This window comes from Aquarana catesbeiana, linkage group LG07 (genome assembly GCF_042186555.1).
Source record: "Aquarana catesbeiana isolate 2022-GZ linkage group LG07, ASM4218655v1, whole genome shotgun sequence".
Classification (NCBI taxonomy): domain Eukaryota; kingdom Metazoa; phylum Chordata; class Amphibia; order Anura; family Ranidae; genus Aquarana; species Aquarana catesbeiana.
The window spans coordinates 27,773,429-27,800,624 of NC_133330.1; the positions used below are offsets into that span (position 1 = coordinate 27,773,429).

Below are 27,196 nucleotides of genomic sequence, written 5' to 3' on the forward strand. Positions count from 1 at the left end.
GTTCTTTGTAATTGTTGGTTCTCATTGGGAGTATTTTTTAATTAGAGTGGAGCTGCATTTTCATTACTTTAATGGGTGCCGCTTCATGCCGGCTGAATTTGTTGAGGGCAGTCTGATGGGATCTGCTTGGTGAACAGCTTGTGTGTGTATAATGCTGAAGTGGTTCCTGTTTAGAAATGCACTAAAATATTGATTATATTTTGTCGTATTGAATGATTTTCTGGCTGTAACACAATATAATGTATATGTGGACATTTTGGTTTGCATGTTGTTTTATTGTGTTTTTAAAAGGTGGAACTGCGACAACATTGGATGCCTTATTTATGTGGTGATTCGTTTTTATCCGTTTTATTTGTTTTCAAATTTTTTTTCCCTTAGAAGATAGATCACAATTCTCTCACAATTCTCGCGGCGTAACATCATCTTTCACATTAAAACAAAAAAAAAATTGGGCTAACTTTACGGTTTCTCGTGGTTTGGTGTGTGTGTGTGTTTTTTTTTTTTTTTTCATTGAAGTGTATTTTTTTCCTAAAATTGCGCTTGAAAGACCGCTGGGCAAATACAGTGTGACATAAAATATTGCAGCAATTGCCATTTTCTTCCCTAGGGCAGTGATGGTGAACCTTGGCACCCCAGATGTTCCCATGATTTCCCATGATTCTCATGCACTCTGCAGTGTAGGTGAGCATCATGGGAAATGTAGTTCCAAAACATCTGGGTTGCCAAGGTTCGCCATCACTGCCCTAGGGTCTCTGCTAAAATATAATATTTGGGGGTTCCAGGTAATTTTCTAGCAAAAAATATTGATTTTTAACTTGACTTTGACTTTAAAGAAGTGTCAGAAAAAGATTTAGACTTTAAGTGGTTAAACTTCCTGCATTTACAAAAACTTGGCCGACTGCCTGTGTTTTTTCTTTACATGCAGAAGTTTAGCCCTTTGATCTATGGCTCGGTTCACACAGGGGCAACCTGACTTACAGCGCTACTTTGCAAGGCGATTTTGGAGGCGACTTCAGCGTGACTTTGCGCAACTTACAGGGCGACTTAAAGTTGCCTCCAGGACAGGCGACTTTGGCTGTGGACAATCACAGAATAATCAGCTTTGTGGCAGGGAGGGGGTTGCCTGGGTAAACGTGGGAAGTACATGGGTAATTTATTTTCTTTTTCCTGTAAAGTTGCTTCAATATAGATGGAGATCCGACTTGGAGGCGACTTCCATTGAAATCTATGGGTACAAGTCGCCTTGAAGTCACCTTGAAGTAGTATAGGAACCTTTTTTGAAGTCGGAGCAAATTCAGTAGTGTACATTAAGACGGCTCTCATTCACTTAAATGGAATTTCTAATGTCCAGCGACTTGGGGCAAATTGAGGTGTGACGAGTCGCATCCCAAGTTGCTGTAGTGTGAACCGGCACTAAGAAGGAAGAGTTGGTTACAATGTTTCATGTTAAAAACATGGCAGACTGCCTGGATGTTTTTCTTTTGACAGCTGAGTGAGCAGATAAGTCTCTCCACTTGTGTTATATGAAAGAATCGGCAATAGAGATCGTCAGGGGGGGTTGAATAGAGATCACAATTTTTTTTAACGATTAATTGTGCAGCTCTAGCAGGAAGGGGATTAAGTGTCAAGTCAGCAAGTGGTTAATAATATAGTACAAAGAGCAGACCTGTGTAGTATCTGTATCACTACTGCTGGCCCTGTTTAAAGCGGGGTTCCACCCAAATTTTGAACAATATTTGTATGTATTCTCTTCCTTGCCTAGATGCTGACATGCCGTTTAAAAAAATTTTAAATCGCCGCAATTACCTTTTATTTTTCTATTCTTCTTTGCACTTCCTGGTTCTCCTCCCGTGGGAGTAGGCGTGTTTCTAGCCTCTCCCAGACTCCTGGGAGCTAGTCTCAGGCTTCCCAGGATGCCACTGAGCATGTGCGGGAACGAGCGGTGAATGCTGGGAGCACAGCATTCACCACATCCAGGAAATAAATGCTTGTGGGCTTCAAATGCCCACAATGAAGATGGAAACTGCCTGCAGTGAATAATATAAGTTATTCTTTCCGACGAAATCTGACACAGGTGGACATATTACACACAATATGTGAGTATGTAATGCTGAGAAGAAAAGTTTGTGAATGAAGTAAAAAAAAAAAAGATAGATGGGTGGACCCCCGCTTTAAGCCCCTTGGATATGTTGCCCTCTGGACCCAACTCAAGCTGGTGTTCGAATGAGACCTAAAACATCCCCCCCCCCCCCCAGGTTCACCTTTTTTATTTATTTTTTTTAGATCATGTTTTGAAGATCATAAGATCTTGCCGCAGATTTCATTATAGGGAAACACTATGTGGTGTAATTTTATATGGAAATGGCAGTTTTGTAATTTTATATGATTAGAGATGTTATCTTATGGTAACCAACATTCATTGTTCTTTAGAACTTTTTTTTTTTTTCCCAAGCTTTATTTGTAGTAAGCATATCTTTATCAAACGTAAGATTCCCGGCTTGGTGAAATGACCAGCAGTATGTCGCTCTTCGGGGATTTATTGCACTCCTATACTTACTGATAAATTGCTCTGACTTTCCCCGCTTGATGTATTAGCGGTATTTCCAACACTTGAGGGGAAAGTATCCGAGACTGGCACCCTGATGTGTCCTGCACACCATCAAACTGATCTGCATCAGCATGAGGTGCTAATGAGTTCTTCTAAAAGGCTATTTGACATTTTCGGGGATAAAGGCAAGGGCAGCTGGCATATGGTAAGCAGGTTAGCTCGGCAAAACATTATGGCGTTCTTTAACCACTTCAGTACTTTTCCTGTATATGCCAATTCATTACCAGGCCGTTATGTCCGTTTTCAGTGCTGTGATGACAATTACTCCGTCATGCAATTCTATACACAAATTAGGATTTATTTTGAGACCAACAGAGCTTTCCTTTTGGTATTTATCTGTTGGTTTTTATTTTTACTATTGAACAGAAAAAGGACTACAACTTTGAAAAAGTTTCCCTTATGTCGGAAAGAGTGGACACTATGAACACCCCAAAAGTGATCCCTTTTTGCAAAGTGGACACCCCAAAGTGCTATTTTTTAATTTTTTTTTTTTTTTTTTTTTTCCCCACAGTTTTTTGGGGAAATGAAAAAAATATGCTGGTATTGAGGGCGTTAAAACATGGAGCTTGGTATTTGTGCACTAGACACAGCACATAATTTTACCCCCTTCCTGACCAGTGTACTTTTTGCGATTCGGCACTGCATCGCTTTAACTGACAATTGCGCGGTCGTGCGACATTGTACCCAAACAAAATTGACATCTATTTTTTTTTTTTTTTTTTCCCCACACAAATAGAGCTTTCTTTTGATGGTATTTGACCTCTGCGGTTTTTATTTTTTGTGCTATAAACAAACAAAAAAAAAAAAGCGACCAATTTAAAAAAAAAAAAAGCAATATTTACTTTTTGCTATAATAAATATCCCCCAAAAATAACTTTTTTCCTCAGTTTAAGATATGCATTCTACATATTTTTGGTAAAAGAAATCGCAATAAGTGTATATTGATTGGTTTGCACAAAAGTTATACAAGTTATCTACAAAATAAGGGATGGATTTATGGCATTTTTATTAATAATAATTTTATTTTTTTTTTTTTTATTTTTTTTTTTAGTAATGGTGGCGATCTGCAATTTTTATTGGGACTGCGACATTATATCGGACACTTGACACTATTTTGGGACCATTGTCACAGCAATCAGCACTATAAAAATGCACTGGTTACTGTGTAAATGACACTGGCAGTGGTTAACCACTAGGGGGAGATGAAGGGATTAAGTGTGTCCTAGGGAGTGAGGGGGATAGGCTACAACTCACATGACAGCGATTTACTGATTTCGATGACAGGGAGCAGTGATCTCTGTCATGACACCAGCCAGAACGAGAGATGGCTTGTTTACATAGGCACTTCCCAGTTCTGAGGCTCCGTGCCGATCGCCTGGAGGCCGTCGGACATCGAGTCCACCGGTCCTGCGGGCACGGTCAAGCTGTAAGCGGCGGGCGCGCTCCTGATATCCCCGCCTCTTAAAGGGGACGTACAGGTACACCCATTTGCCCACCGCTGCCATTGTGCCGACGTATATTGGCGTGCAGCGGTCAGCAAGTGGTTAATGTAAAAGTCCATGCTAAAACTAAAATCCCTGCACCTATAGCCACCAACATTCTAGCACTAAACTATCTAGCCCTGTAAAGATATCCATACATTTTTCTGCAGGCGATCGGACCCGATCTCCTCCAGTGGCGGAAGCTCTGATCCCACGCTGAGCTGTCAGCCGCAGCTTCGCTTTGTGGTTGGGTGCAGAGGAAACGTCCGACAACGAAGCCCTATGGGTGACATCACTCCCCATTCATTTCACAGCCGTTGTCGGACGTGTACTCAGCAGAGCTCAAGTATAAGCCGAGTTTTTCATCACATTTTTTTTTTTTTTTGTGCTGAAAATGCCTCCCTCGACTTATACTCGAGTCAAGCACTTTTCTGCAGCAGAGAATGACATTCCAACACATCCGAACCGAATTTGGGGTCTCTGGACCCAAAGGGTCCCGAAATGACATTGCTGCACATGGACACAGTTAACCGACTTTGGGGCCCCGTATCTTGGGGCCACTTGGTGCTAGGGACCCCAAATTTGGTGTGCAAACCCAGTGGAACTAGCACTACAACATATCCAAAGCTTGGGGTTCCTAGCACCAAGTGGCCCCAAGATACGGGGCCCCAAATTTGGTTTGGAAAACGTCATTCTCTGCTGCAGAAAAGTGCTTGACATTTTTTTGACCGACTTTGGGGCCCCGTATATCGGAGGCCACTTGGTGCTAGGAACCCCAGCTTTGGATATGTTGTATTGCTAGTTCCACTGGGTTTGCACACCACATTTGGGGTTCCTAGCACTAAGTGGCCCTGAGATACGGGGCACCAAAATCCGTCAACTGTGTCCATCTGCAGCAATGTAATTTCGGGACCCTTTGGGTCCAGAGACCCCAAATTTTGGCTGCAGCTAAGGGGCATCTAAGGACCCTTAACTACCGAGTTTGAAGTTCTTATACTTGAGTCAATAGGTTTTCCCAGTTTTTTGTGGTAAAATTAGGTGCCTCGGGTTATATTCGGGTCGGCTTATACTCGAGTATATACAGTATGTATACTCCATTTTTTTTTTTTTTCTTTACAGGGCCAGATAGGTTGATGTTGGAATGTTGGTGGCTATAAATCCAGAGATTTTAGTTTTAGCATGGACTTCCACTTTAGAGCCCTTGCACACTGGGGAGGTTTGCAGGCGCTATTGCGCTAATAACGCTTGCAAACCGCCCCGAAAGTGCCGTTGCTTTCATTCCAGTGTGCAAGCCCCGAGGGCTTGCACACTGGAGCGATGCGCTGGCAGGACGGTAAAAAAAGTCCTGCCAGCAGCATCTTCGGAGCGGTGAAGGAGCCGTGTGTATACCGCTCCTTTACCGCTCCTGCCCATTGAAATCAATGGGACGGCGCGGCTATACCGCCGGCAAAGCGCCTCTGCAGAGGCGCTTTGTGGTGGTATTTAACCCTTTCTCGGCCGCTAGCGGGGGGTAAAACCTCCCCGCTAGCGGCCGCATACCGACGGTAAAACGCCGCCCCCCGCCCCAGTGTGCAAGGGCTTTTAATGTAGAAGTCATACACAGAAGGAAGATCGGTTTCTGTTGCTGCCTGTATCCTGTTTAGGGAAATTTACCTTATCCTGGTGACCGTTACCACCGATAGTGTTAGATAATTCGGAATTTTAGGTTGTCATCAGAACATGAATAAAGGGGAAATCTTCCAATGAGCACACTAGTTCTGGTAACCTTGGTGACTATCAGGGATTGCCCTAATTTTGGAGAGATTTCCTCCTTTTTCTGTTGTGGCTGTAAGACAGGAAGTGAGAGGAAATCTCCCTAATGGGAGACGGATAGGGAAGAAATAAACTGGTGGGTTTAAAAATAGAGTTTTGACTTTAATGTAGAAGTCACATACAGAGGTAGGATGGAGGTAATGGGTTTAATATACAGGTCACATAGAGAGACGAGATGGAGAGGAGATCAGGAGGGGGTGAAAAGGTTAAAACAGAGAAAAAGAACCTCAGTTTGTTAAATTCCTCCTCCATGAATCTGCTGTTGCTTGGGATTCCTTCATTCATAAATCTTCATTGTTAAAATGCCGCCTCCTTCCCTTGCCCTATTGTGACAAGGAGAGGGAACTCTAAAGTGTTTTATCTCTGTGTTTGGTCATCACATACAAGGTACAGAACCGTTTGGATCGGCTCTGTACAATTGTGCCTGTGCTCTGAGCTCTGTAATGTCAGCCAATCACAGGTGTACTGACTGTCCTTGCGTGTTTTCAAAGTGATTTTTTATAAAGGGCGCTCTCTAAAAAACACTTGTCCACCACACTACTCTACCATTTAAAAACATATATCGGTATTTAAGTCGTTAAATTGTTAAACCCAAAAGCAAATATCATATTGCAGCTTATCAATTCTTTGTGATGGCTGCATTCATTTTTTTATTTTTTAGGCATTCTTTCTTTCATTTTTCACCTAGTGATCCAGCTAGTAGGTCTGCTGTTCATCAGAACAAGCTCTCCTACAAATGTAGCAGTTTTGGGTGTTGAGACAACCCACTTAACACTGACAGGGGTGCTTGCAATGATCAGCTTTTATTTATGTAAAACCTTTATCCATAGTGGGGGCGCTCTAATACTGGAGGTGTTACTGGCCGGATCACCAGGAGAAAACAGAAGGCAAAAAGACTTAAAAAAAAAAAAAAAAAATGTAGCCACCACATCCAATGATTGGTAAGCTGCAATGTATTAAGTTTTTATTTTTTGGGGTTTAATACCGGGGTCAACCAATCAATGCAGAGGGTTTCTTTTACTCTTCATTAGGATGGGATAGGATGTAATCTGTAGCTGAGGTCGGTGCTCTGAGTACACGGAGTGGCGGTAGATGGACGGACGGTCCTGTGGTGTGTATATCATAATGTTTACAGAATGGCAGCCGGTGATTACCGTGTCACAGAGAACTCTTCTTCTGACGTCATTGGTCTATTATTGCATTGAGGCCGGGAATGGCCCTTGTCAGGATGATGGATTTGTTGAAATACCTGTGTGGCAGAACCTCCTGTACACAATACAAAGCTGTTTGAGTAGTTAAACCCTTTTTATTGTTGGGAAAATTTAGTCTAATCTGATAACCAACGTTCATGCAGTTAGTACTAATTTTTTTTTTTTTTTCAGGCCTGTTTTCTTCTGTGCATTTTTAGGCAATAATCTTAGATACACTTTATTGAAAATGCATGTTCTATAGAGTTCAATAGTAACACACCGCACAGATGTGAAGCATTCCAATGTGTAAAGTTGTTCCAAAGTCTAAACGTTTTTACATTAATGTTGTATTAGGCTGCAGTCACACCTGAGCATTTTTCCTGTGTGGTTTTTTTTTTTTTTTTTTTTTTTTTGCGTGTTTTTATGCACGATTTGCACATTTTTATATTAGCCAATAGAGAAAACTATCTTCTGTTGCTAGGTTTTTCAGCCCTATTAGCTTTTCCATCTGCTTTTGTTTATTTATTTATTTTTTAATTACTATTAGTTTTTTTTTTTTGTTCAGGTAAGAGGTTAGGATTAGGGGTTATTTTATTTATTTTTAGGGTGTTACTACTTCTACAGGTGCACCGAATGGAAATTTTGGTACCGAAACTTTGCCGAAACCGACAGTTTAAAAAAAGAAAAAAAAATTATATTCTTATTCAGGATTTATATAGCGCCAACAGTTTGCGCAGCGCTTTACAACAGCAGGGAAGACAGTACTACTTCATTACAGGGGGGATCAGAGGAGAATATATAAAAAAAAAAAAAAAAAAAAAAAAAAAAAAAAAAATAAATATATATATATATATATATATATATATATATATATATATATATATATATATATATATATATATATATATATATATATATATATATATATAAAATCTATCTCTATCTCATGAATATTAAAAAGCGGTGCAAAAACTACGGTAAAGTGCCACTAAAACTAGTGGTGCTTTACCGCCGACGCCCCCACGCTGGCAGTGTGAAAGGGCTATAATATTTGCAACAAACTGATAGGTGCTCTTTAAATGTAAGGACTTATTCTTGCTGGTAGTTGGAATCTTTAATATTTGCAAACAAAATGAAGGTTTCCTATTTACAATATTAAGGTGTCGGGTTGGTAAAACAGGGATATCGGAACCGATTCACTCATACAGTCTGTAGTGTGCATAGATTTGAAAAACAGTGGGATAAAGGAATATTCCTGAACTTTGCTTTATCTCGTGGTTACTGTGAAATTGTGTGAATGCATCAATGCAGTGCATGTTGGCTCAGCTTGCAGAGCTTGGATTCATCGAATGGGTTTGCTAAAAATTAAAATTATTGTAGAATATACAGTCTCCTGCTAAATAATAGGCTTTATTTCATGCTGAATAAACTCAATTATGCATCTATCTTAAATAGAAAACAATCTTTTTTTTTTTTCTCCAAAAGCATTTTATTAAAATTCGATATAAAATTTTTTTTTTTTTTTATCCACCCTGCTTATTGCAGTCCTATTAGAAGTCTCTGATCACCGACATTAGTAGTCTAAACAAAATTTAAATAACAATTTCTGTGTGTGTCTATCTCTCAAAGACTCGTAGCAGAAAATTTGACTTTTTTTTTTTTTTTTTTTTTGTTTCATAGAAAGTAAAACAAATTCCCCCCCACCCCAATTTTTTTTTTCGTCTATCACAAAAAAAACCCAGGTCTGATCAAATACAACCAAAAGGAAGCTCTATTTGTGTGAAAAACAAATGATATAAATTTCATTTTGGCACAGCTTTGCATGACCGCGCAATCACCAGTTAAAGTAGCACAGTGCTGAATATCAGAAAAATGCCCTGAGCATGATGGCGATTGTGGACATCGCTGGACAGAAATGGAGCTCGGGTAAGTATTAGGGGGGGGCTGCTGCGCACACAGAAGGCTTTTTATTTAATGCATTACCACTTCCCGCCCGTAGGCCATCATGACGTTATGGACTTTGTGTGAGGATATCTGAATGATGCCTGCAGCTACAAACATCATCCAGATAACTTTTTCAGCCAACGATTCTGTGCACCATAGGAACAATCGTAGCGGCATTTCAGCCACTTGATCGTTCCACCCTCCGGTGCCTCGCCCCTGCGATCGGTAAGCCAGAGAACGAATCGATCGCCGCCGGAAGTTGAGCATAGAGATTTCCGGGGGACCAGATGGTCTCCAGTCATCTCTATGACCCTCAGAGGCCTGAGCATGACGTTATGACGTCAGGTCTGGTCCGCGGCTCGAAAGGCCGAGAATGTATTTTTTACTTTCAGCCTTTCCAGCCTGAAGGAGAGATGTGGGGTCCTCTCCATAAAGAGGACCTGTCATGCGCTATTCCTATTACAAGGAATGTTTACATAATAAGTTATCCAAAACATTTTTTTTTTTTTTATTGAAAAAGTGTAAAAATAAAAAAAAGTAAAATAAAGAATAAAAATTGAAAGCGTCCCCATTTGCTCGCGCACAGAAGTGAGCGCATTTGTAAGTCGCACCCACATATGTAAACGGCGGTCAAATCACACATGTGAGGTATTGCTGCGTGTGTTAGAGCAACATTTCAATGCCAAGCCCTCCTCTGTAACTCTAAACCGGTAACCTGTAAATATTTTTAAAGCGTTGCTTGTGGAGATTTCCAAGTACCAAAGTCTGCGCACACTCATGGAATGGTGCCAGTTTTAAAGTGCGACACGTTGGGCATCTATTTACTTGCCGTAACATCTTTCACATTATACGAAAAAAAGGGCTAACTACAGTTTTGTTTTTTAACCACTTCATTACAGCACATAGTCAAATGACGTCGTTGACTTTGTGCAGGGATATCTGAATGATGCCTGCAGCTACAGGCATCATTCAGATAGCGATGGGAGGGGACGTACCCTCCTCCTGCCACCATCCGGTGCTTTTCCGGGCTCTCCCTTGCCATTGGGGGCCCGGAGAAAGAATTGGCTGGCGCCGGATGACGACAGAGATTTTCCAGTGACCGGATGGTCACCAGTCATCTCTGACCGTCGGAGGCCCAGCGCGACGTTATGACGTCACGCCTGGGTTCCCGGATGTAAACAAAGCCGCGATCACGGCTGTCAGCATGAGATTGGTATCTTTTTTTTTTTTTTTTTTTTTTCTCGATCTCATGCTTTCCAGCCTGGAGGAGAGGTGTGGGGTCTTATTGACCCCGCATCTTTCCATAAAGAGGACCTGTCGCAATAGATTATAGGAATAAAAGTGATCAAAAAAATAAAAATGTAAAAATAAAAAAAATATTTTTTAAAACGCCCCTGTCCCCAGTAGCTTGCTCTCTGAGGAGAATGCACACGCAAGTCCCACCCCCATATATGTAAACGCCGTTCAAACCACACATGTGAGGTATCGCCGCGTGCATTAGAGCGTGTGCAACAATTCTAGCCCTAGATCTCCTCTGTAACTCTAAACTGGTAACCTGTAAAAATTTTCAAAGCGTCACCTATGGAGATTTTTATGTACCGAAGTTTGGTGCTATTCCATGAGTGTGCAGTTTTAAAGCGTGACATGTTGGGTATCTATTTCCTCGGTGTAACATCTTTCACATTATACAAAAAAATTGGGCTAACTTTACTGTTTTTTTTTTTTTTTTTAGTTCATGAAACAGTTTTTTTTTTCCCCCCCAAAAAAAGGCGTTTGAAAAATTACTGCGCAAATACCGTGCAAGATAAAAAGTTGCAATGACCGCCATTTCATTCCCTAGGGTGTCTGCTAAAAATATATATATAATGTTTGGGGGTTCTGAGTAATTTTCCAGGAAAAAAATGATGATTTTTACATGTAGGAGAGAAGTACCAGAATAGGCCCGGTATTGAAGTGGTTAATAAATGAAACTGTGTCCCCCCCCCCCCCCCCCCCAAATACCGTGGTTAAGACAATAAATAAAAAATCCTTCTGCCTTTACAGCCCGTTTTAAGATTGTGAGGGTTTTTTTTCTTTTCCTTTTTTTTTTTTTTTTTTAAACGATTAATCCTGCAGCTCTACAGTAGTGACAGGATTTTGCATGTATTGTGGATGTTTAATGCACATACAAATGAGCATTTAACTTTTTTTTTTTTTTTTTTCCCAATATTCAGTTGGTTCGTCTTTGGAAATATAAATTACAATTTTATTGCTGCAATGAATGGTAGTAGCTTAAATCCCATTGCAAATCTTTGCTTTTAGAAAAGCTTCCAGCAGTGTCAGTGCTTATTTATTGAATTTTTTTTTTTTCCTGTCTTGCCTTTGCTGACCACAGTGCATTCAGGGCTTTCAAAATGCTGATTACCTTGGCAACATTGTAGTTTTGGAGCCGATTGGCGTAGACATTTCTTCGCTGCTTTCTTCTCCTTATGTCTTATTTTGCTTCTGGAGTACTGTGATCTAGATTTTAGAAATGGAAAGTTGTTGGAAATTTGGTATTGGTGATCTTTAAATCTGAACGTCCGAGAATTAGAAAACCTCTTCCCTTGCCTTGGGCCCCCACACTGGAAGGGTTAAATGCTGGTTTAGAGTAAGGGGTGTATGGATAAGGGCCCTCTAATACAGGTCCTCCTGTATTATATTGTAACTGAACTGTTTGCCCTCATGTTGTAAAGCACTACGCAAACTGTTGGCGCTATATAAATCGTATAATAACGGCTGATTTCAGGCTCTGGTAGGCTTCCTCCATTCACGTGACAGGTGGAGTTTTGCCGCTTCTCTAAGGTGTTCCCTGTAGCGGTCACGTGCTCACGTTCTCTACGTGCAATGCAGGGTTAGTGGTTGTAAAGACAGAAGGGTTTTTTTTTTTTATCTTGATGCATTCTATGCATTGATACAACAACCTGTGTGCAGCACGCCCCCCCCCCCCCAAAATACTTACCTGAGCCCCTTCTCTATCTAGCGATGTGCACGAGTGCTTCGGCCGGTCTGGACTCTCCCTCCTGATTGGCTACCGAAGAAGACCGGTATATTCTGGTGCATTTACAGCATCGGATTAGCGGTCCCTCAGCAGCTGGTTTATGATCTGGAAGGTGGATAGATCTTGCTCCACCAGGTAAGGGAAAAACAAGCCTTGCAGGATGGATTAGAGGGGGGTTATTCTTCTTTTACTGAAGTGGGGCTTTAAAGTGTAAAGCGCAGTTCCACCCTAAAGTGGAACTTCCTCTCATTTGTCTCCTCTCCCCCTCCGGTGCCAGAATTGGCAACTTTCGGGGGGGAGGGGGGACTGCCAGGAGTCCGAGCCGTGGCCCGTGACATCACCATGGGGCTCCCTCCAATGCACTGATTACTGTATAAATGTCACTGGTAGGGAAGGGGTTAACACTAGGGGGCGATCAAGGGGTTAAATGTGTCCCCTAGGTGTGTTCTAACTGTAGAGGGGAGGGGACTGACTAGGAGCAGAGAGAGAGAGATCAGTGTTCATACTTTGTATGAACACACAATCTGTCTCTACTCTCCTGAAAGAACCGGGATTTGTGTGTTTACACACACAGATCCTGGTTCTCGCTCTGTCACGAGCGATCGCGGGTGCCTGGCGGTCATCACGCCCGCCGTGCACTCGCATTGGCTTCAGGCACACACTGCGGGTGCGCACGGCCCTAGTGGCCAAAAGGAAAAGCGACGTAGGGTTCTGTTGATTTACCGAGCCAACCTGTTGCAGTAAAACTGCGGCGGTTGGTCCAGAAGTGGTTAAAGCTTGTCTGAGCGTTCAGAAAAAAAGTGGGTGGAGAGCTTAAAGGTGTTGTAAACCCTTGTGTCTCTTCACCTTAATGCATCCTATGCATTAAGGTGAAAAAAAACTTCTGTCACTGAGCAGCCCCCCCCCCCCCCCCCACTCTCTGCCCGTTGTCTCGGCTCTTGATTGGATAGATTGATAGCAGCGCAGCCATTGGCTTCCGCTGCTGTCAATCAAATCCAATGGCCGGGGAACCCCAAGGAGAGCTCTTCTAGGTTGTTTCCCAATGCGGGGAGGAGCCTCGAGCACCGGTGGGGGGACCCCAGAAGACGAGGATCGGGGGCCACTCTGTGCAGTTCGTTTTGCACAGTGGAGGTAAGTATATATGTTTTTTGTTTAAAAAAAAAAAAAAAAAAAAAAGAGGGTTTAGTAACCCTTTAATTTACACACTGCAGAGCTTAGTGAGGGGAGCTCTGTGACCTGATTGGAGGGAACAAACCCCCCCCCCCCCCCACAGGAACAGAGCTGAGGCTGTCGGGTGGAGATCCCTCCACCGTCACCATTTTTCTTGGTCTCAGGAAAACAGAAGTGATTTGTGCTGATAGCAGAGGAATGAAGCAGCAGACAGAAATGACACTTAGTGCTCTGGATTGAGACAAGTACACACTATAGAGCAGTGCTTCTCAACTCCTGTCCTCAGGGCCCACTAACAGGCCAGGTTTGCAAGATAACTGAAATACATCACAGGTGATATCATTTGCTGCTCAGTGATTGCAGTATTCTAGTCTGCATCTCCCCCAAGGTAATATATAAAATCTGGCTTGTTAGTGGGTCCTGAGGGCAGGAGAACCAATGCTATAGAGGGATCTAAGAGAAAAGGGTGGGACTTTAAATGAATTGCGTGAATGCTCAGAAACAAAATCAATGAACAACTAGGAAAATGTATTAAATTCATAAAAATATAACATGCATAAAATAAATATATATCAATCATAAATGGAAAGAAATATTAGCAATAATAGCAGCAATTATACATGATTATATGAATACAAAAATTCTCCGTGGTACATCAATTGGATATTATTAACACAACCATATAATAAAGAATGTACACCAAAGGCCTCCAAAAGGTTCAAAATAAAAATTAGAGATGCATGACGCTGGTAAAAACGCGACCGTGGTAGCTCTACGCGTTTCGTGGCTGTTGTGCCACTCGTCGGGAGCAAGCGCGTATCTTATCTAGGATAGGAAATATAAAAAATTGGTCTGGTAAATGTGTACATGAAACAGAGCACCGCCGAGGCTGCGCCCATATAGGCGCCTCCCCTGTGTTTGCGGCGTGATGTTGGTGGGAGCGGTCCCCGTGGTGGCGCCTATATGGGCGTAGCCTCGGCGGTGCTGGCTCTCGAGGCTTTCACTTCACTGGATGTCACGTTCGTTTGGGGATTGCTACTGCTTTCTTCCCTTCACACTGTTCCACTCTGCACATCAGGTATCCTATTTTCCGTCATGTCCTCTCATGCTTTGTCCATTCCTCCTTCTCTATATTTTCACTTAAGGGTACTTGGTCTTTCCCCTTTTCCATTCTCAGCTTTTTTCAGGTGTCTCAATCCAGATTTCTCTTTAACCCCCATATGGGTTCAATTTCTTTCTGGGGCAGTATCACTCCTACATTCCTACTTTCACACTGCTCTCTATTCCTTGGTAGTCTTGCAATTTCTTCTTCAAACTTTCACTTTTCACCGCAGGTTTTGCCTCGGGGGATCATGCCTGCCCTGGATGGCGCCTTGTGGGCTGCCCCCGTCGATCCGTCCATCTCAGCTCCCGGGGGGTGGCGTCTCTAATGGTCGGGCGATGTACGGCTTTCTGCCATCACTCTACAACCAGAATGCGTAAGCATGTACTTAGTGTGGGGCTTCTTTATCACCCCACCTCTGTTTCATGTACACATTTACCAGTCCAATTTTTTATATTTCCTATCCTAGATAAGATACGCGCTTGCTCCTGACGAGTGGCACAACAGCCACGAAACGCGTAGAGCTACCACGGTCGCGTTTTTACCAGCGTCATGCATCTCTAATTTTTATTTTGAACCTTTTGGAGGCCTTTGGTGTACATTCTTTATTATATGGTTGTGTTAATAATATCCAATTGATGTACCACGGAGAATTTTTGTATTCATATAATCATGTATAATTGCTGCTATTATTGCTAATATTTCTTTCCATTTATGATTGATATATATTTATTTTATGCATGTTATATTTTTATGAATTGAATAAATTTTCCTAGTTGTTCATTGATTTTGTTTCTGAGCATTCACGCAATTCATTTAAAGTCCCACCCTTTTCTCTTAGACTAGTACAGGGATGGAAACACATGACCACATCAGGTCATGGTTTCATTAAAAGTCCCACGGGATATACAATCCCAACCACTTTCTAATGCTGTAGAGGGATATGCTTCATGTCTGCGTTCTACAAGCACATTAAGGCCCCTTTCATATGGGGGGGGGGGGGGCGGCGGAGGGAAAGGCTGAGCAGGTGGATGACAAGTCCATCTCCACTGCTGTTCTCTATGAGAAGATTGGATGAAAATGAACAGCATGTCCGTTTTTCATCCGATCTGGACGAATGGTGAACGTATCGCCATCCGTCTGTTTTCAGTGGATCTCATCGGATGCTGACGTCCGCCTGCCCATACAAGTCAATGGTTGGCCCCGCTCAGATCCGCCTGAAAAACGGACAGATGGATCTTTGCGGGCCGATTGTGTGAAAGGGGCCTAAAGGGTAAGTTCACCTTTTTTACAGAAAAAAGTGTAAGGTGAACTTTCACTGGACCCCCTCCTCAGCGGTTTGGGGCTTAGAAATCCCCCGCAGCTTAATCTCCAAAACGTACCTCGTCAGGAGGTACGTTTAGGTGCATTCTAATTGGTCAGCACCAACCAATCAGAACCCGCGTAGCCCGTCCTGTCACCGCAGGCGAAGAGGAGAGCGCCTCAGGGGATTTAAAATCCCCTGGCTGGTACAGCGGCGCTAAGATCTGTCAGTGCGGGGGATCGCTGGACTCCAGGTTAGCGGAGGGGGGGGGGGGGGCGGGGTCCAGTGTAAGTTCTCCATATAGATTTTCTGTATAGGTGAACTTGCACTTTAAGGTAAAAATTTATTAAACTTTTTGTAATCGCTTTAAGGTACATTTGACCAGTATTACTTGCTGTGTACATACCTAGCCTGGGGATTGAGGGTCCCAACATGAGCTGTCTGACTGGACATGATTGTTTGCAGAGTTCACACTTGGTTGACAATGTGTATCTTATTTTCTGTCAAATGATGCATAGAAAATACGTTTAGTCACAGTGCGTTAATCTTAAATTTAAAGGGCTGAAAAAAGGAAAAAGTTACATATGATTTATGAGTTTATAAATAAACACGTCATAGTTGATTTTTTTTGTCATCGCAAGTTTAAGTGTGTTGACAGTAATGATGACAGGAGGTTCTCTCTGAACTATAATGAAGAGTTCTCGAAGACCTTACTATGTTATCTACAAGTGGATATTTTATTCCTAAAGTTTTGTTAATTAAATGTTTGTTTTTAATGTTGATATGAAATGCATTGTTTTGGTGTTGCAGTTCTTTACATTCTCCCTTTATCATAGGTTTGTCACGCTTGAGCCGACAGTTCTTTAGTTGTGTGATTAAAGTTGTTCTAAAGCAGGGGTCTCAAACTGGCCCTCCAGGTTTTGCGAAACAACAAGTCCCATGAGGCATTGCAAGGCTGACAGTTACAAGCATGACTCCCGCAGGCAGAGGCATGATGAGACTTGTAGTTTCGCAGCAGCTGGAGGGCCGCCAGTTTGAGACCCCTGTTCTAAAGGTTCAACAGTTTCTTACCTTCATGCATTTAGGTAAAAAACCTTCTCTGTGCAGCAGCCCCTCCCTAATACTTGCCTGATCCAGCAATGTGCGCTAGAGCCTTAACTCTCCAGGGACTCTCCCTTGTTGGCTGAGGACCCACAGCCGGTGAGCCAATGAGAGGAGGGGGGGGGGCGAGACCAAGCCATGGTTGTGTGTGCGTGAATGGACACACAGAGCAGCAGCTTATGAGCGAGCCTGCCTGGATGCTCCCAGAGCAAGCTGCTTGCTCTGGGGGCACTTAGCAGGAGGGAGGGGCCAGAAGTGCCAGTGGGGCACTCAAGAGGATCGGGGCTGCTCTGTGTAAAACCACTGCACAGAGCAGGTGAGTAGGACATGTTTAAAGAGGAAGTAAACTCTGCGGGAACTTTATTTTTTCCCCCCTTCCCTGCAAAGTAAAGCACCACATACTAGCACATTATGTGACACTTGCCTGCAAACAAAGCCCACGTCGTCCCCGCTGCAGACCGCATCCATCTTTGCCCGTCTTCCTTCCAGGGCTGATGGTGGCTGTGTGACTGTTCGGTGCCACGTGACTTAGCTCCCGCGCATGCACATGGGAGCTATCAGGCATGGCACTCGCTCCTGTAGAAATGGCATGGGTGGATTTGATTTAAATCCTGTCAATTTTTTTAAATCGCTAGTAAAACGGCTTGATTTAAATCATAATTTTTAAAGAGCAACTGTCATCTCTGTCCCGCAGCGGCTCCTCCTCCTCTGACCCGCTGGTGACTCACCGACAGTTCCATTCACTTTAATGGGACGGCTGGTGATGCGGCAGTGACACAACAAGGTGAGGGACGTGGCGGCAGCAGGTGAGTGCATTCCAGCTAACGGGCACTGCCATGATGGATCTGAAATGACAGGTGCTCTTCAAATGCAAGGACTAATTGTTGCTGGTAGTTAGAATCAGGGCCGGTGCTACCACTAGGCAGCCACCAAGGGAGCAGTGCTGCCTGGGGCGCCCGGCCACTGGTGTTCCTACTCTTTTCTCTCTGCAGCAAGTAACCAAGTCTCAGCATCAGCAGGCAGCCACTGCTCCGTAGACAGTGTCAGAGACGCAGCGGACGGCTGTGTCCCAACTCCTAAACAATTTTTTTCCTCAGTTTAGGCCGATATGTATTCTTCTACATATTTTTGGTTAACAAAAATTGCAATAAGCGTATATTGATTGGTTTGCACAAAAGTTATAGCGTCTACAAAAAAGGGGATAGTTTTTATAGCATTTTTATTATTTATTTTATTTTTTTACTAGTAATGGCAGCGATCTGCGATTTTTTTTTTTTTTTTTTTTTTTTTTTTTTTTTTTTTGGTTTTTGGTTTTTGTTTTTTTTTTTATCGTGACTGATATTGTGGTGGACACTTGAAACTATTTTGGGACCATTCACATTTTATACAGCGATCAGAGCTATAAAAATGCACTGATTACTGTATAAATGTCACTGGCAGGGAAGGGGTTAACACTAGGGGGCGATCAAGGGGTTAACTGTCACCTAGGGAGTGATTCTAACTGTAGGGGGAGGGGACTCACAAGGGGAGGAGACCGATCCGGTGTTCCTCTGTACTGGGAACACACGGTTGGTCTTCTCTCCCCTGACGGGACGTGGATCTTTTTTATACACACACAGATCCACATCCCTGCTCTGTTACTGGCAATCGCGGGTGCCCAGCGGAAATCGCGGCCGCCGGGCACGTTCAGCGGCGGGCGCGCACCCACTAGATGGCCGGGAAGCCGAGGACGTCCTATGACGTGGTTAAAAAAGGTGGGGTATACGTGGGCAGGGCAAAGGGGGTGGAGCCAGGGTTAGAACAAATGGGGGGAGGGGAAAATGAGGTTTCGCCTAGGCTGTCAAAAATCCTTGCACCAGCCCTGGTTAGAATCTTTAATATTTGTAAACAAAATGAAGGTTTCCGATTTAGAATAAGCTGTCAGGTTAGTAAAACAGCGACATCCAAACCAATTCAGTTTACCAAAAAATGTAAATATTGCAGAATATACAGCCTCATGCTCCATTTTATGCTAAATAAACAAAATTATTAATGTATCCTGAATTGAAAACTATCTTTGGATAGACTTTTACTCCAAAAGCATTTTATTAAAATAAATTTTGATAAAAATAAGAATCTATTTAAATAAAAAAAAAAAAAAAAATCTGATGTAAAAAAAATCTGATTTTTTTTTTTTTTTTAATTTTTTTTTTAAAAAATTTTTTTTTTTTTTAATTTTTTTTTTTTTTTTATCTTTGATAACAAAAAAGCAAGCGGCTATAGCAATTAGGGGCACTCAGCAGGGGGGACCCAAAAAAGAGATTTGGGACTGCTCTGTGCAAAACCATTACACAGAGCAGGTAAGTAATATGTTTAAAAAAAAAAAAAAAAAAAAAAAAAAAAAAAAAAAAAGCAACCTTTAGAACCACTTATGTCTTGCAGTGTTTTTTCAGTCTAACACAGGGAGGAGGTTGCTGGCCGGTGAAGGTAGTGAAGTGAGGACGTCGTCTAAGTTCTTCAATGTCCAGTCGGTAGGCTGGGGGAAGGGGCCTTAAAAGAAGCAGTACTTTTTAGTGCTAGTGAAGAAAGTGTGGTCTGGGGCCTTTTTTCTTCTTTTTTTGTTTTTGTTTTTTGTTTGGCAGGAGTGCTGTGATCAGAAGACTGCCTAAACAAAGAAAATCTGATGACGCCGTTTAGTATATTGATTTTTGAACTGTGCGTTTATCAGCAGGGCATGATTTCAGGAATAAGATGTTAGTGTGCAATTAACCCAATACTAGTGAAATGGAACGAATAATATAAATGTTGTATATTACAAACATTTAATTGCACTCTATTGTTCCATTTAAAAAAAAAGACATATACTGCATTTGCAGAGCCCCTACTGCATTATAACATCTGACATGGCTCGGTAAGCTCTGTGTGTGCCTTACGTTGTCATTGTCACATTTTTATTGTCAGTTTTTATGCTTTGGTAAAATGCGTTTTTCCTTCCCAGAGGCTGCATGCTGCTGTTCTAAGACGACCCTTTTCCTTCTGTACATGTAGGCGTTTTATTTCTTGGCGTGTATTTAATCTAGGGGAAAAAAAAAAAAATCTGAGTCGGGTTGCTGTCTTCCCTCATCCCAAGTGACTACAGCGGGCCGCGTTAGCGGTAAAGCACCGCTAGTTTTATTGGCGCTTTTCAGCCGCTAGCGGAGCGCTTTTAACCCCCGCTAGCGGCCGAAGAAAGGGTTAAATGCGCCCAAAAAGTGCCGTTGCCGAAGCGCTTTGCAGGCGCTTCAGGAGCGGTGCCCATTTATTTCAATGGGCAGGGGCAGTGGCGGAGCGATGCAAACACCGCTCCACCACTGCCCCAAAGACGTTGCTTGCAGGACTTTAACGGCACCCTTTCAACGTGAAAGCACTCGGGAGCTCACACTGGGGGCTGCAGGGGAGGCGCTTTACAGGCACCTGAGAAACGTCCCAATGTGAATTTCAATTATTTTTTTCAATGACTTCCATTCTCACGTTTACATGATGTGATAGAATAGGCCTACTTTCTATATCAGTGATGGTGAACTTTGGCGTCCCAGATGTTTTGGAACTACATTTCCCATGATGCTCAACTACACTGCAGAGTGCATGAGCATCATGGGAAATGTAGTTCCAAAACATCTGGGGTGCCAAGGTTCTCCATCTTTGCTCTATAGTCTTCTGCTTACAATACTGCCTGAAGACCAATGAGTATAGTAGGCATTTAAGTACTTACAGCAATAAGGCTCAGTGCACAATGTTGTGCTGTGATAACATGTGAATACTATTGGACTATTTTGTGCATTGGTGTGATGCCATTCATCCTTAAAGGCTGGGAGCGTGTGATGTCGCTTCCGGATCCCTGTTGTTTTCCCGGCCATCAAGGCTGGGATAGAATGCAATGCAGCGGGATGTGCATTCCATTCAGTGGAGCACAGGGGAGAGATGAGATGCGGGGTCTTCTAAATTAAGTAAAAAAAAAATTTGTTTTAAATTGTAAAAAATGAGTCGCACCAAAAACCCCCACCCTCACATACGCATGCACAAACCTAAACGCACGCAGCAGGGTGCCTACGCCTGAAAACGCTGTTTGCAATACACATTGCATATCACCGCACACGCCGGAATGAGAGCAATAATTGTAGAACCAGACCTCCTTTGTAACGAACTTTTTAGGGGGCATTTAAAGCGTCGCCTATGGAAAATACTGACATGTTGTATCTATCTATTTGGTGCATCCTTGACTTATATTTTTTTATCTGCTTTCAAAAAATATATAATGTTTGAGGGTTTTATGTAATCTTCAGGCCTAAAATTTATTTTTTAAATGTGTGCAGAAAAGGCAATAACGGGCAAAAAAAATAAAAATAAACTTGCTTCTAGAAGTGAAATTGTCAAGCTCTACATTTCAATGTCTATCCTTTCTGGATATTGAGGGATATATATATATTTTTTTTTTTTTGTTCAGAGTTCAGCTTTAAAGAGTTGTTTGGGGGGTCACTGTACACTATTTTTGCTCAAACTAGAGTTTACAAGGGGATGTTTATACGAACTGGGTCCGAAAGGAATACTATGCACTAACTGGCACTTGTACAACATTGCTTGCTTTGTAAATTCTTACCTGTTCTCACATTTAAAGGGGTTTCCCCCCTTTGGCTTTGAAATGAAAAACCCCACCACTTGCTGAGCATTGACAGAAGGGTTGCACCAGTCAGCTGTTTTCAGTGTTCCGGTATGTGGCTCTTAAAGGGCCAGCATGCATAAGGCTGCTTTGGCATCCTAATAAAAAAAACAGCGGGCTGGCCATACACATGACTATATTTCCCTTGTTCATTACTCCTGAATATCCTAACCAAATCTGACCGGTTGTGTTCAGTGTTTCAGATGATACACCTAGCTCAGTAACTTTAAATTAATTAAATTTTTTTTTTTTTAAAATCAAATTTTGTAGAGCCAGGTGTGTGTTGCAGGACCAAAAACAGCTCACATTTTAGCCAAATCAACAATTGACTTTAGACGATGGCTTTGCAAAGGCCTGAAGGACTTTCATTTTCTAAATTGGACAGCACAGATTGGATGGGACTATAGCAACGCAATAGAAATCAAACCAAAGAAATATTGTAAAATCTTCAATATTAATTTGGTCTAAAAAAAAAAGTCATATTTAAAAACATAGGCTTATAACCCATAAATATGGCCCGTGAACTGTTTAGAGTGGCATAGGCGTGGATCCCAACATGTTTCACCCTAATAGTGGGCTTCCTCAGGGGATGCTATCTGCTTGGGGTCTTAGCCCTGTATTCCTGAGATAGCCCAATGTTGGGGCAAGATCCACGCCTATATACCGCTCTAAACAGTTCACGGACAAGATTTATAGGTTTTAAGCCTATGTTTTTCAATTAATATTTTTAAATTTTTTTTTTTATTTTTTAGACAAAATTAATAAAAATTGAAGATTTTTATAATATTTCTTTGGTTTGATTTCTATTGCATCGCTATAGTCCCATCCAATCTGTTCTATTTTAAAAATTCAGGGATGGGGTGCGCTTTATTGTGATCTATCCACGTTCGCTCATTCTTTTTATTTTCTAGTAAACCGTTTCAGTGGCTTGATGAGTCGGCATAATGATAACTTTCATACTTAGAATTTTTCCTCTGCTTAGTCAAAAAATAAAGATAAAAATAAAGTGATATTAAAGGTTCATGTTTTTAAAAATAATAAACGTGTTCTACTTGCCTGCTCTGTGAAAATGGTTTTGCATAGAGCAGTCCTGATCCTCCTCTTCTCAGGTCCCCCATCAGCGCTCCTGGCTTCTCCACCTTTTAAGAACCTGACACCCCGCCTGTCCCAGCAAGCTGCTTGTTACGGGGTGGGGATAATCTTGCTGGCTCGATTCCCCAACTGCACTATGTGTGTATTGACACACCCAGTACGATTATTTTGGCCCCACCCACTCCCTCACTGAATTTGATTGACAAAATGTTTGCTTTTGGGTTTAAAGTGATAATGAAGACTTTCTTAAAAAAAATAAATACAAATGTTCTACTCACCTGCTCTGTGCAGTGGTGTTTGCACAGAGCACCCCACATTCTCCACTTCTCGGGTCCCCCGCTGGCGCTCCTGGCCCCTTCCTCCTGCCAAATGCCCCTGAATCAAGCAGCTTGCAATAGGAGGCACCCAAGCAGGCTCGTTCCCGAGCCGCGGCTCTGTGTGTCTATTCACAAACAGCTGCGGGTCGGCCCCGCCCCCTCTCTCTCACTGGCTGTGATTGTCTCAGCCAATGAGGAAGAAGATTCCCCAGAGAGCTGAGGCTCTGATGCACATCAAGAGAGCGGCTCCTTTTGTCTCTTGTTTTTGGATGCAGTCCTATTTCATAACAGACGTCTGGCATAAAAGATTGCAATCAAAAAATTTGTGGGTCGAAATTTTGAATGTTTGGTTTAGTTCTCACCATAACTATTGTTTTGATATTAGTGACTTACCTATACTTTTTTTTTTTTTTTTTTTTCTTACAGCTCCTGTCATAAACAGATACAGCAGAAGAGTATCAGGTACGTTTTTACTATATTATATGATGTGGTGGTTTGATGTCATTGTTTGTCACATACTGTGTCTGTCTGCAAAAATATTTACACTGGATATAAAGAATGGCTAAAATAACCAAATGAGGGAAAAAATTTAAAACCTAAATTAAAAATGTAATCACAAATCACCATGCTTTTTAAAGTTTTTATTGGCGTCATGAACTTTCCAAATTTTGGATAAATTTGGCTCACCGTAGACCCAGTTTTTAAAACTGAACTATATGCAGATCTAAATGACACAAATAATGTAGTTCTGTATTCATGAACTCAAAAAAATCATTACATTTGTTTTTTAATTGCGTGCACTGTAAGTGCTTGACTTTTACCTGATCTCAGCCTCCTGCAGTACCTGTATAGAAGAGCTTAAAGATTAACTCCACTTTTTGTTGAGAAAAAGACGTTCCCCTCTGGGTGATCTTTGTACATTGCAGGGATTTTAGCTAACTTTGTTGCAGATGCCTACCTTTTTGTTGTTCTGAAGCAATCCCTGTTTGTTCCTCTGTGTCAAGTGAGTCTAATGGGAATGGTTTCATAATTATCAACCAGCTGCTGCAGCTGTAGGGCTCTAATGAGAAAATCTGCTGGGTCTGCATCCCTTTAGACCCGGTTCACACTGGTTCACACTGGTGCGACATACACTCTGACTTTGGGAGCACATGTTGTGTACAAATCAATGGTTCCCTATGGGAGCCGTCTTAACTGGTCCAACACAAGTCGGTCTGACTTTAGAAAAGGTTCCTGCACTACTTTGGTTCGTTTTCAGCCCAGTCAATATCGTTGAAGTCTGATCCTCGTCCTAACCATCTGACATGGTGATTACAGCAGCAGGAAAAGGAATTTGTCACACTGGGATTGTTTTGATTGGTCAGAGGAGAAGTTGGACTATCTCAAAGTCGGAGCAAAAATCGCATCCTGTTCGTTCAAGGCGGGTGGAGGTAGGACCGATGTAGGAGGACAGTTGTACAATCGTACCAGTGTGAACTGGGCCTTAGACATGATTTCTTTTTGGGAGTATCTCACCACAAATGAAGATTTTGTTGCAGGGGATGCCAAAAATCTGACTTGCATCTTAGGCTGCATTCACACCTCAGCGTATCGTTTTCAGGCAGAAAGTCGCCTTTTTTTGCTGCGTTTTTGTACAGGTCAAAAGGTCACCAATGTAAAAAGAATAAATACAAAAAAAGCTCCAGAACTTTTTTTGAACTTCAGGCGTTTGGCTTCAGGCGTCATGGAGTAGAGATGTGAACCATCTCCATAGAGAATAATCTATTTTTTTTTTTTTTTTCTCCTCCTGGAGCTTCAGGCTTCAAGCTACAAAACGCTGAGGTGTGAATAGGGCCTTAGTGCAGACTTTTGGGAAAATCTGTGAGCCAATTGCACAAGCAGGAAATTATGTTTCCAGGGGACGTTTTGTACACCATCTATGTACAGGACACCTCCAGGTGGCCATATTGCATTTTACAGAAAATTACAGCGGCTGAAAATTGAAAAGGAAAAGTCATTTTTAATAACCTTCAATTACAATGACTTGTGTTGCAATATTTTTTTTTTTTTTTTATTTGCTATTTTTTTTTTTCCCCATGAAAGTGAATTTACTCTTTTAAGCCTAGAACACACAGGCCGAATGTCAGGCAACGCTGGCCGGTTCAATAAATACCGCCCGACAATTGGCCCATGTGTATGGCGGCCGGCGTCTGTTGGACCAGCACGCTGGAAAACGAGTGACAGGAGTGTTCTGGTGAGGGGGGCGTGTCCCTCTGTCAGAACACAATAGCTCAGGGGAGGGAAATCGCTGTACTAACATCGCTGTGTTGAATGTAATAAAAACGGAGAGTGTGTGTCAGGCTTTAGGAAGGGGAAAATAGAAGCAGGAGGAGACGCTCACGTGTGTTTCAGCGTGAGGAGGGGGGGGGGGACTAGACCTGTAAGTGTTTAACCTGTAAAAGAGAAAACTCGGGTCTTTTGCCTTGCCAGACAGAATTGTACTGTGTGGCAGAGCTGTGTAAATCTCAGGACTAAATGGACAAATAAAAATCCTTTTGGTATATCAATTTCATCTGCGTATTTAGTGGTTTGCATGGAAATTGGCTTTTAATGTAAAGGAAAAAAAAAAACCTGTCATTATTGGTATAGTCAGTAATGAACTCCATAATCTGACAGATCCTGTATAAAGTCACTTTGCACGTGTCGGTGTGAATACTCTACTACACCGGCTTCAATGAAACTTCATTCATTCCATTGTCCCCATTATGTGATCGCACTAAGCAGAGTCATTATAGTCGTATAAATCAGGATACAAACTGGGAATATAACCAGTTTGAGCTTTTCACAGCAGCACTAGAGACCTCTCCTGTTTAAAGCTGAACCCCCAGCCCCCCCCCCCCCCCCCCCCCCCCCCCGGGCAGACATTTTAATGTGTTTAGAAAGGGGCTTTTATACCTTGTTTCCATACATAGTCGCCTGGGCAGTTCGAAATCAAGACGTCTTTGATTCATGAAATGCGCTCTGTCCCCTTCACATCTGGTTTATAAGACCAGTGGCCGCTATTCCCTCTGTTACCCTGGCCTCCCGTCTTAACATTTTTTTTTTTTTTTTGCAGTGGCTTTGATTTAATTGTCACTGCTCACTGTAATGGGCTATTCTGGGAGTCTGCGTTGTTTGACAGGCCAGGGAACACATGGTCTGGTAAACAATGCAGGTACAGTGGAACCTCTGTTTAGGAGTAACTTGGTTTGAGAGTGTTTTTAATGCGAGCAACTTTTAAAAAAAAATTCTGACTCTGTTTGCGAGTGTCTCGCAAGACGAGCAGAAATCAACCTAATAGGGCCTGCAGTACCGCATTTGGCCTGACGTGCGGGGGCGCCGGAGCCGAACAGCGACAATTGCAGCCGATTTCCGCTGTTCGGCAATGCTCGGAAAGACACGGCAATACTCAGTTTCCGAGCCTTTCCGACATTTGCCAAGGTCAGCTGACGTGTCCTCGGCCTTTCCAGCCGTTTCCGAGGCTCTCCGGCGCAGCAGCCCCCCCCCCCCCCGACCGCATGCGGTATTGCATCCCATTGAAGTCAATGCGGAACTAATTTTTTTTCCTTTCCATTGACTTCAATGGGAAAACTCGCTTTGATATGGGAGTACTTTGGATTAAGAGCATTCTCCTGGAACGGATTATGCTCGTAATCCGAGGTTCAACTGTATAAAGCAATGATGTCACCGGCAAGTTCTGACGAAACTGCAAGTTTAGGGGGAAAAAATATATAGTGTGTACAGTGTGTGTGTGTGTGTACAAGGGGTGCTCAAATCAAACTGGGACTTTTGAGTTTCTATTATATAAAAAAAAAAAGTCTCAAGGAGTGGAAACTGCATTTATTTTTCGACCTACTACCCTGTTACATTTTATACACTCATCCCAGCGTTTATTATCTGGAAAGTTTTGGCATAGAACGATTTGTCAGTCCGCCTGAACCATCCAAGGACCGCCTGCTTCACTTCGTCATCAGTGCTGAAATGCTGACCTCCGAGGAACCTTTTTTTTTTTTTTTTTTTTTTGAGGGGTGGCACCACGAGGTAGAAAATCCACATGAATAATGACACGTTTGTCCCAAAACACGCTTGCCATCACTTTATCTGCAGACGCAATTTTTCTAAACTTTTTTTTTAAATTTTTTTTATTTTTTTTTGGTGCTGGTGAATCTGTATGCTTCCACTGCAACAAATCCTGGCCTTCCTTGTCAAAACGCTTATTCAGTGCAGTGCAGACTTGAAGTCTTCTGTGCCAGTCAAAACGCAGAAAGCTGTCTTGGTACCCAGCATGCGCTAAAACACAACTGTTAGTATAATTGTGTTCACCGTTCCCACAGAAATATTGGTCTCTTGTGCAATTTCATGAT

The 27,196-nt window shown here is 42.4% G+C and overlaps 2 protein-coding genes across 2 annotated transcripts in view; both read left to right on the top strand.

The window, feature by feature from the left end:
• NCKIPSD (NCK interacting protein with SH3 domain) overlaps positions 1-27,196 on the top strand; it is a gene marked incomplete in the record, with an annotated part of 558,334 nt that overhangs the window by 324,274 nt on the left and 206,864 nt on the right.
• LOC141102404 (cAMP-dependent protein kinase type II-alpha regulatory subunit-like) overlaps positions 14,665-27,196 on the top strand; it is a 49,698-nt gene continuing 37,166 nt past the window's right edge. Inside the window, exons 1-2 of the mRNA XM_073591363.1 lie at positions 14,665-14,702; positions 23,200-23,276. Coding sequence (XP_073447464.1) covers positions 14,665-14,702; positions 23,200-23,276 — 115 coding nt within the window. The remainder of the gene's footprint in view (positions 14,703-23,199; positions 23,277-27,196) is intronic.